Below are 8,822 nucleotides of genomic sequence, written 5' to 3' on the forward strand. Positions count from 1 at the left end.
TGCGTGCCCCCCCCCAGCCACTGCCGTTCTGATTGTGCAAATAGCCTGGAAAGCAGGAGGCTTGTGCTACAGATGTTTAAGGCTTTTTTTTCAGTATCCTCTCTGATTCCTTGGACCCATTTGTGTTTAAGGCTTTTTTTCACTATCCTCTCTGATTCCTTGGACCCGTTTGCATTTAAGGCTTTTTTTCAGTATCCTCTCCAACTCCTTGGACCCGTTCGTGCCTTGTGTGTCTAAGCTCTCCTCTCTCCCCACCTTTTCCAGATGGGTTTATCTTTATGGCATCGCATCCAAGCATCTTAGTCAAATTTTGCTGGTGTCAGCAGAGAAAGGGGGGCTTGTGTTCGTCCCCCCTTCCTAAGACACCTCTCCTGGGGTGTGACAGCAATTCCCTGCCGGGGGCTGGGGAGTCCCAGCTGCTGAGCGTGGTCCGGGGGGGGGACCCTAACGCTGAGATGCGGGGGGAAACCCAGCTTGCTCTTCTCACTTTGACACATAAATCTCCATCTCATTTAACCACCTGACTCCTGGAGTTGGGCCCTGAAAAAGGAAAAGAGAAACCCTAGCAAATCTCGGTTGACGCTCTGCTGTGATATATCGCTGTTACGTGTCCCAAATGCTACAGCTGGGCAGGAGCCGCAGCCGATCCCAGGATCCCGGCACACAGCTGGCTGTGATCTTGCCTTCTCTCTTGGAGAAAGCCCCGGCTTTTAATACGATGTCAACATGAACAGCTGGCTGAGGAAATGCAAATTGAAGCTACATTTCTGAGCAGCTGACACCGCTGCAGGCGGCCGGCACGCAGAGCTGTGTGTGGCTGTAACTGGCCGGGCGTAGAGTCCGGCACAACGGGGTGTTACAGGGACCTGGGCAGAGAAGAAGGGGTGTGCCAGGGCTGCTTTGAAACTTTCTCCCCATTTTTTTTTTTTTTTAAATTAAAAAAAAAAAAAGGCTTATTTTTTTCTGCCGAAAAAAGCAAACTCATCACTAAACCAAAACACGATACTGCAAAAGGGAAAGCAGCCAGGCGCATGGCTCAGCTTTGCTTTGCCTGTCATTCCGGCCCTGTGGCTTTCTGCAGGAGCTGGGGGGGCTCCACCGGTGTCCCCCCCACCCTGCCTTGCCTGCAGCGCTGCCGGCGCTCCCCGACCCGCCGTGCAGCATTGCAGCAGCCCCGGTGCACATCTGTCCCTGCGCCTGCTCTTATCTGCTGCGGCTCAAACCTGCCCTGCAGCATTGTGAGAGTTCCCTTCGATTCATTAAATTTTTTTTTTTTTTCTTTCCTCCCCACCCCTCCTGCTCTGCTTTCTAGCACAAAGTGCCCTGAAGCTTTGCAGCTTTTTCCAGCATTTTTCTCCCTCTCGGTGTCCCCCTCTGGTTCTCCCCCCATGCAGATTGCAGCCCCCCGGAGCGGGGCAGAGCCCCGGCGGTGGGTGGGCAGGAAGCTCGGAGCTGCCCTGGGACCAGTGTCCAGCTTGGCTTTCCCAAATGCAGGCCAAGAGCATTAAAGCCCACACCATAAGTAAACAGTGGAGAAATTATAGGTCCAGGGTTGGGTCATGAGCTTTGCTCTTTTGGTTTCTTGCAAGGAAGATATCCCCGGGATGCTTCCAGCTGGAAGGTGGAGAGGGAGGGAGAGGGGGGAGCTGAGCACGGCTGTTTCGGGACAGAAATGCCACCACAGACCCCCGAGAGCAGCTGGGGCTTTGCTGCGGCTCATTGTGGTGCTGGTTGCTTGGGATTGTCTCGGCTCTGTCCCGCTCCCGCCCTCTGGTTCTCGCTGCGCCCAGTGCAAACTGGGGCCGGGGGGGGATGCGAAGGGTCCCTCCAGGTCCAGACCCCCGGAGAAGCGGGCAGGCAAAGGCTGTCCCGTTTTTGGGACGTTTTCCAGCTTGTCGCTGGGTAACAGCCCAACCCACCCACACGAGCATCAGAAAGACATTAACCGGTTTATTGAATTGTTAGTCTGCAGCCGGCTGCCGCTCTCGGCAATGCCGGTGACGGGCCTGCCAAACTCTCCCCGGGGCTCCCGGGCTCTTCCTCGCCATAACGCCGGTAGCTGCGTTTGTTCTCCTTTCCAAAGGAGCACCAAATCCAAAAGTTGCAGCGGGCAAAGTCCGAGCGGGGCAGGGGAAACCCGCCACGTGCTGCAGAAAAAATGGCTGGGACCAAAGTGTTCCCACCAGCCGCGGTGGCTGATTGCACAGGTAAATAGTGACACTGACCCTAACTAATGCACAAAGTAAATGAATCCCTTTCAGTTAATTGGCTTAAGTGTTACTTGTAGCAAGAGTAAATATTTTACAACTGTGCGGAGGCTTTGCATTGCAGTCCTGAGCTCTTTGTGCTCTGTACCGAGCAGCGTCCCTGCCCCGAGGTGCCCGCGATAAGCCCGGCTGCTCCGGGGAGCGGGTCTCGCTGCTGGGGTCGGGGGTGGGCTTTTCGGCCAGGGAAAGAGGCTGGAGAGAAGAAACTGTTGGCAAAGTAACATTTGATCATTGGTCTGGTAGGGTTTATTAACCCCGAGGTGTCCTGCAATGTGCTCGGCTCGCGGCGCGGGGCTGCCCCGTGCTAAATGCTGCTTCTGTGAAGAGCCCGGGTCAAGTTATGACCTTTTTGCAGAAGTTTTCCTATGTGGATAACTGTGCCCATGGAGGGGAGGGGACCCTCGTGCCGTCACCAGTGACCTTTGCAATGATGCCGGCAGCGGGTGCGTGCTTCTCAGTGTTGGGAACCAGCGGGGCAGAGGACTGGCGAAACTCAGCACAGCTGTGCCCCAGGGCAGGGGTAGGGCAAGCGATGCTGCAGGTTGAGGTGGTAAAGCTGTGGGCTGGATTGCCCGGAGCGCCGAGAGCTGCTTCTGCGTACCAGCGGGGTTACAGACCCCTGAATTTGGAGCCGGGATTTATTTGGGATGGGGTTGATCGGAAGAGCAATGCCTGGCCAAGTTGGGGTGCCTGCGGGAGAGCAGGGCTCAGGGACGAGCAGTGACATTGATCTTTGAGGATGATAACGTGTCCCGCTTGGCTGTTCAGGGGATTTCCAGCTTTTTTGGGGGAGAATTTCAGCAGTTTTGTAAGAATGACCTGAAAGCCCAAACCCCCGTGGCAGCTCCTCTCCCCCCCCGGCTAGTGCTCAGCATCCTCCCAAACCGGAGCAGAAACCCCCCCGGCCGCGGTTTGGGGACAGCTGGAGCTCGGTTGTCACCTTTGGAGTTCACACCCCGAATTGTCGCCCTGGCCGAGTCCGGTTTTGCCCGTCTCCGAATCCCATTGCTTCCCCAGCATCTGCCAGGGCTTCCCTCGCTCTGACGGCTGGGCTCCGGACCTGCCCTGATAAAGGAGGGGGGACACCCCACGCCCCATCAGTGAAGCCAAAACCATCCTGGGGCTTCAGCGTGGCCCTGGCGTTGCTTAATAAATCAGACACTGGTGGGGTGTTTAACTTTTAATACAATGTATATTTATTGCAAACAATAATATACAAAAAAAAAAAAGGTAAGTTTCATAAAGAGAAGGATCTTGCAAACAAAACAAAACAAACTTACCTAAAGCCAAAATATGATTTAAATGACAGGTCTTTTAAGTTACAGAAATACTTTAAAAAGATCTGCTTTTATACAGAAATAGAAAGATGCCATATTATAAGAGTGCTTTAAGATTTTTTTTCTTCTACTGAATCCCTAAAAAAAAAAAAGTTAACAAATATATCATTTTTTTAAATAAAAAAAGTTTGCTGTCTTTTTTAAAAAGCAATCCTTAACTGTTCAGCCACAGCTTCACCAAAGTCAGTGTCCCCACCTCAAGCCAGTTTTGGGGGTGGAAGGCTAAAACGGTGCCGCCCCTGCGGCACGGCCGGGGCGTTGGGTCTCGTCCTCGCACGAGCTCGTGTGTCCCAGAGAGCTGAGGCAGAAAACAAGGCAAATGATTCAGTGATACGCTACATTTGCAATCTTTAGTTTGTACAAAATTTTTTTTTTCCAGTTTATCCTTAAGACAAAAGAAAAAAGGAAGAGCACAAGTTTGTACAAACCCAGGACACAGATTCCAAAAAGAATAATAATAATAATAATAAAAAAGAATTAAAGAGATAAATAAAGGACTGGTTACAGTTTAGACCATAATTTAACAGGCACGGTTACCTTCCAAATAATGCTCCGACAAATACAATCGCTTTTGAAAGGACTTAAAAATAGGAGGGAGATTTAAAAAAAAAAAAAAAAAATTGTGATTAAAAACTGCTCTTCTCACAAAATAAATAATTTAAAGTATCTGTGATGTCCCGTAAGCAGAGAGGAGCCCCTGGATGGGTTTTGCATCAGGCCTAGGGTGGACTGGAGGTGGTGGAGGGGGTCGAGCTCTGCCCCCCCAGCCCCAGGGATGGGCAGAGCTGGGGACAAGTGATTATCACAGGGCTGCTTTTAAGGCTTCTCAACAGCACTTTTTGCTGTTTTGGTTTGTTTTTTGTTTTTTTTAAATCTTTTTTGTTTTTCTTTCTTAAGGCTCAAGGTTATTAAAAAATAAAGTTAAAAATCTCCTCCTGGCTGGTTTTGCTATTAGTTAGAAAAATAAAGCCTCTCCCATGCTCGTCCCCACGCAATCTCAGCTCGCATCTCCCGCGCCGCAGAGCTGACCATTGCTCAGCCTGACGCTGGCCACTTAACAGAGCTTTGTTCTGAGTTAAAAGCACGCCGTTTTGCTTTTTTATTTTTATTTTTAGAGAGAAAGACACTTATCTATACAAAAATACCTCTGACTGCAAGAAAACCTAGGACTGCTCCACTAAGTGTTGTTTTTTTAGCTGTTGGAAAAATAAGAGCATTTAAAAAAATCTCTAAAAAATATGTATAAATCCCCTCAAATTGGTAACGAATCATACACAGTACATACTAAAAAATATTTAAAATAGAGAATATTCCTCACAGAGGACTCTGAGTTTTCTCTTTTTTTTTCCCCCCCCTTTTTTTTCTTTTTCTTTTTTTTTTTTAATTACTGCTAAAAAAAAAAAAATCATTACAAAAGTCCAGAGAACAGACAGCTGAGCTGGTTGGTTAGAAATCTCATCTCCATGCCGCGCCCTGGAAGCTGAGTTAAAGTCCAGTCCTTGGAAAGTCTGTCCCGAGTTTTGCCGGTTCTCGGAGCGGTCTGGCCACTTCCTGGAGGATGCTGTAGTGCAGAAGGCTCGAGGCGCTCTCTCCTCCCCGCCAGCTTTAACTTTAGCGTCTTTTTTTTTTTTAATTATTATTTTCATTTCGAAGAAGGAGAAAGTCTGAGGAAGTTCTCCGTTCTTCTTGTTGCTTCTTTCGTGCTTTTTTGAATATTTTTTTTTTAGTTTTTTTCTTTTTTTTTTTTTTTTTTTTTTTTTCTTGGGAAAAACAAAAAAATGGCTTTAGGGTCTGGTGAGCTGTGTGTAGACGGGCTGTTCCCAGTGCTGCGGGCTGTGGGTCTGGGGGATGGAGGGGACCCCCGAAGTGTCTGCGATGGGGGTGTACATGGGGCGCTGCGTGGGGTTCATGTAGGTGAAGGTGGAGTAGAGGCTGCTGCTCTGGCCGGCGGCGTGGCTGTAGTAGGAGCTGGAGTTCTGGTGGTCGGTGTAGTCGTACTGGGAGCGGGTGATGGTGGGGTAGGAGGAGCCGTAGTGCTGGAGGTTGAAGGAGCTGTAGTTGAGCTGCTGCGGGGAGTGCTGCTGCTGCTCGCTGTAGTGGCTGGGGCTGAGCTGCTCCGTCTTGATGTGCGTCCTCTGCTGCGCCTGACCCTGCTCCCCGCTCAGCGCCGGCAACCCGTGCTGCGCCGGCGGCTGCGGCGGCGGCGGCTGCGGCGGCGGCTGCGGCTGCTGCTTGGACATCCAGACGTGGCCGGCCCCGGTTTGCGAACCCGCCGTGCTGCTGATGCCGTAGCTGCCGGTGTAGGTGACCTGACCGGTTTGCCCGTGGGTAACCGGGACCCCCGGGTGACCGTTCGGGGGAAGGTACTGATCGAACTCGTTGACGTCGAAGGTCTCGATGTTGGAGATGACGTCGCTGCTGAGCTCGCCGATGTCCACGTCTCGGAAATCGATGTGGGGCGGCTGCCGGCCGCCTTCTTGCAGAGGGCGACCCTCCCGCTTCAGGTCCTGCTTGCCGGGCTGCGCGTCCGTCTTGGGGGTGGTGGGGGGCGTGGGGGGGCCCTGCGATTGCCCTGCGGGAGGAAGAGGAAAAAAAAAAGGCCACGGGCGTCAAGGAGGGGTGTCACCCCCGCGGGTCCCCGATAACGCCGTTAATAGTTAACCCGCGGCCGGGCGGATAACAGCGCGTCGCTTCTGCCAGCGGTTGCGGCGGGGAACGCAAACATCTCCAGGTGCGAGGAACGCAGACGCGAGCCCTATCAGCGCCGATCTGTTGCGCCGGGTAAAGTTGCCGAGCCTTCAGATGTGAGCCGCCAGAGCGGGGCCATCTTTTGGTTTATTTATTTATTTATTTATTTATTTCTCCAAAAAGGATGGGTTCACGTTTCTGCTGGCAGAGGGGTTGGAAGCGGCCGCAGGGGCTGGCACACCGGGGTGAGAGTTGCTACGGGCAAGGCTCGTGGGCAGCTCTGCCCCTGTCGTCCCCTTCTCACTACATTTCTGGGTCTCCCTCCTCCCCCCCCCCGCCACTTACCCAATCCCAATTTCAGCCTGGTTTGGAACACAACTTTTTGTAGGTAGCCGTGACTTACCACCCACTCCCCAAACACCCTGCCAAAAAACTTTCTGGTACCCACCCGAGTGCTCCCCGGGGGAGTGCACCTCGCTGATGCTGGAGGACGACTGCGGGGAGTCTGCCTGCAGCGCCTTGAAGATGGCGTTGGGGGAGATGTGGGTTTGCTCGGAGCCTTCCTCCTGCTCCGACTGCCCGTTCTTCACCGACTTTCGCCGCCGCGGCTGGTACTTGTAGTCGGGATGGTCCTTCTTGTGCTGCACCCGCAGCCGCTCGGCCTCTTCCACGAAGGGACGCTTCTCGCTCTCGTTCAGCAGCCTGGAGGGGGGGGGACATGGCGGGCGAAGGGTCAGCTGCAGCTCACGAGGGGGGGGCATGAGGGACTCCCCCCAGCCTAAATCTCTCCCAGGGATCCCCCCCGAATGACAGTGCAAAGCCCCCCACGACACCGAACGCCCTGGCTGGGGCACACACTGGCTGTCACCCCCGCTTCTTGCTCCCCCCGGATTGTTTCGGTGGCTGAACAAGAGGTGCAAGAGTCACAGCAGGGTCTGGCCCTCGCCCTCCCCGTCCCGTCCCTGGGGTGCTTTAGGTGACGACCCCATCGCTGCCTGCCAGGGCCAGGTTTGCTCACTCCTTTCTCCTCCCTGCCTCAAGAGCAGCCGCAAATTTAGGATTCCCCCCCCCCGCCCTCCGCCCCTTCTGCAGTCACAGAGTAAGAGGCGGCCAGGTGACTCACTTTCCTTCTGTTTTTCTCCCCTCCCTGCCTTATTTTGGAAGTCGGAGGGCACCCAGCCATGCGCCACTCATCGCACCCACCCACCCGGGGCTTGGCACAGCATCGCGGGCGCTCGCCCTGCGCCCGGCTTCTGCCCCCCAAACCACCCCCCCCTTCCTTGCCCCGCATCGCTTCTCCTCCCGGGGCCAAGCTGATGCAATCCAGAAAACCATCATTTCCTCTGGACAAGAGTACAAACAAACAAACGCCAAGGCAGGCCCCGCTCGCCTGGCCGTGGGGGCTCTGTTAGCCCCCCTCCTGCCCCGTGGGGTCAGCTTCCACCCGGGACATTGCTCAAGGGAAAGAAACCACTTGCAAGCCCAGAAGGCAGCCAGAGGGAACTACTTTCCCTGCTTTCCCCTTACTATTCTTGGCTTCTCCTACGCCAACCAAGTTTGCCGGCACATGCAAAAGTTTCCGGCGACTTTTCTGGGCTTTAAACCATCCATCCTCTCCCTCCTCTGACTGCTGGTAGAGGTTAGAGCAAACTTTGCAGGCTCCAGCCTCCCTCCCCAGCATCCCCAGTTTCCCCCCTTTTGCTGACCCGACTCGGCCTCCCCGCTCACCTCCAGAGCTTGCCCAGGGTTTTGCTGAGCTCGGCGTTGTGCAGATGCGGGTACTGGTCGGCCAGCTTCCTTCGGGCCGCCTGTGCCCACACCATGAAGGCGTTCATGGGTCTCTTCACGTGGGGCTTGTTTTTGCTGGATCCGTTCACCCGGACCGGCATAGGGACCAGGGTCCAGTCGTAACCCTTGAGCACTTGGCTCACCGCCTCTCGGATGCACACCGGGAACTTGTCCTCGTCGCTCTCCTTCTTCAGGTCCGGGTCACCCTTGGGGAAGGTGTTTTCTTGGGGTCTGGTGTTCTCCGTGTCCGAGCCGGATCCAGAGGGGCAGGGAGACCCGGCGGAGTCATCCGACATGGTGGGGCTGGGGGCGTCGGAGATACATTTGTCCTGTTCTTCTGTCATTTTCATGAAGGGGTCTAGGAGATTCATGCGAGAAAGTGGCAGAGGGGGGAACGGGGGGTGAAAAAATGAAAAGTAAAAAAAAAATCAGGTGGCTAAGGGGCAGGGAAGGGTTAAAAAAAGTAAAACTAGGAGAGGCGAAGTCTCCACCAGCTTGAAGCCGGGCTGGGGAAGAAGAGGGGGAGAGCTGGAAAAAGTTTGCAAAAGTTTGTTTTTTATTATTGTTATTTCTCCCTACCCCTCTTAAGTCAAAAAAACACCACCAAAAGAAAAAATATCAACGACCCAAAGCCACAAGGCAGGGGGGGAAGAAACTTTTGCAAGTTGCAGGAGAGAAAGGACGGCAGGAGGAGGGTCGGGGGGGGGGAAAAAACCCAAAAACCCCCAAAAACCCCGGAGCG

At 53.8% G+C, this 8,822-nt stretch overlaps 1 protein-coding gene across 2 annotated transcripts; it reads right to left on the bottom strand.

The window, feature by feature from the left end:
* Positions 1 to 5,342: 5,342 nt before the first annotated feature.
* Positions 5,343 to 8,564, bottom strand: SOX9 (SRY (sex determining region Y)-box 9). 2 transcript variants are annotated; one of them, XM_010578579.1, is made up of 5 exons: positions 8,021 to 8,490; positions 6,785 to 6,994; positions 6,500 to 6,547; positions 5,801 to 6,187; positions 5,389 to 5,764 (listed from the first exon to the last, which is right to left on the bottom strand). In XM_010578579.1, the coding sequence occupies exons 1-5, from the start codon at positions 8,449 to 8,451 to the stop codon at positions 5,389 to 5,391; spliced, it is 1,452 nt and encodes a 483-aa protein (XP_010576881.1). In that variant the 5' UTR covers positions 8,452 to 8,490. The 2 variants fall into 2 exon arrangements, with proteins under 2 accessions (XP_010576880.1, XP_010576881.1); XM_010578578.1 differs by lacking the exon at positions 6,500 to 6,547 and having other exon boundaries at positions 5,343 to 6,176; positions 6,741 to 6,994; positions 8,021 to 8,564.
* Positions 8,565 to 8,822: the final 258 nt, after the last annotated feature.

The sequence above is a fragment of the Haliaeetus leucocephalus genome, unplaced genomic scaffold (assembly GCF_000737465.1).
Source record: "Haliaeetus leucocephalus isolate CR32 unplaced genomic scaffold, Haliaeetus_leucocephalus-4.0 Scaffold646, whole genome shotgun sequence".
Lineage (NCBI taxonomy): Eukaryota > Metazoa > Chordata > Aves > Accipitriformes > Accipitridae > Haliaeetus > Haliaeetus leucocephalus.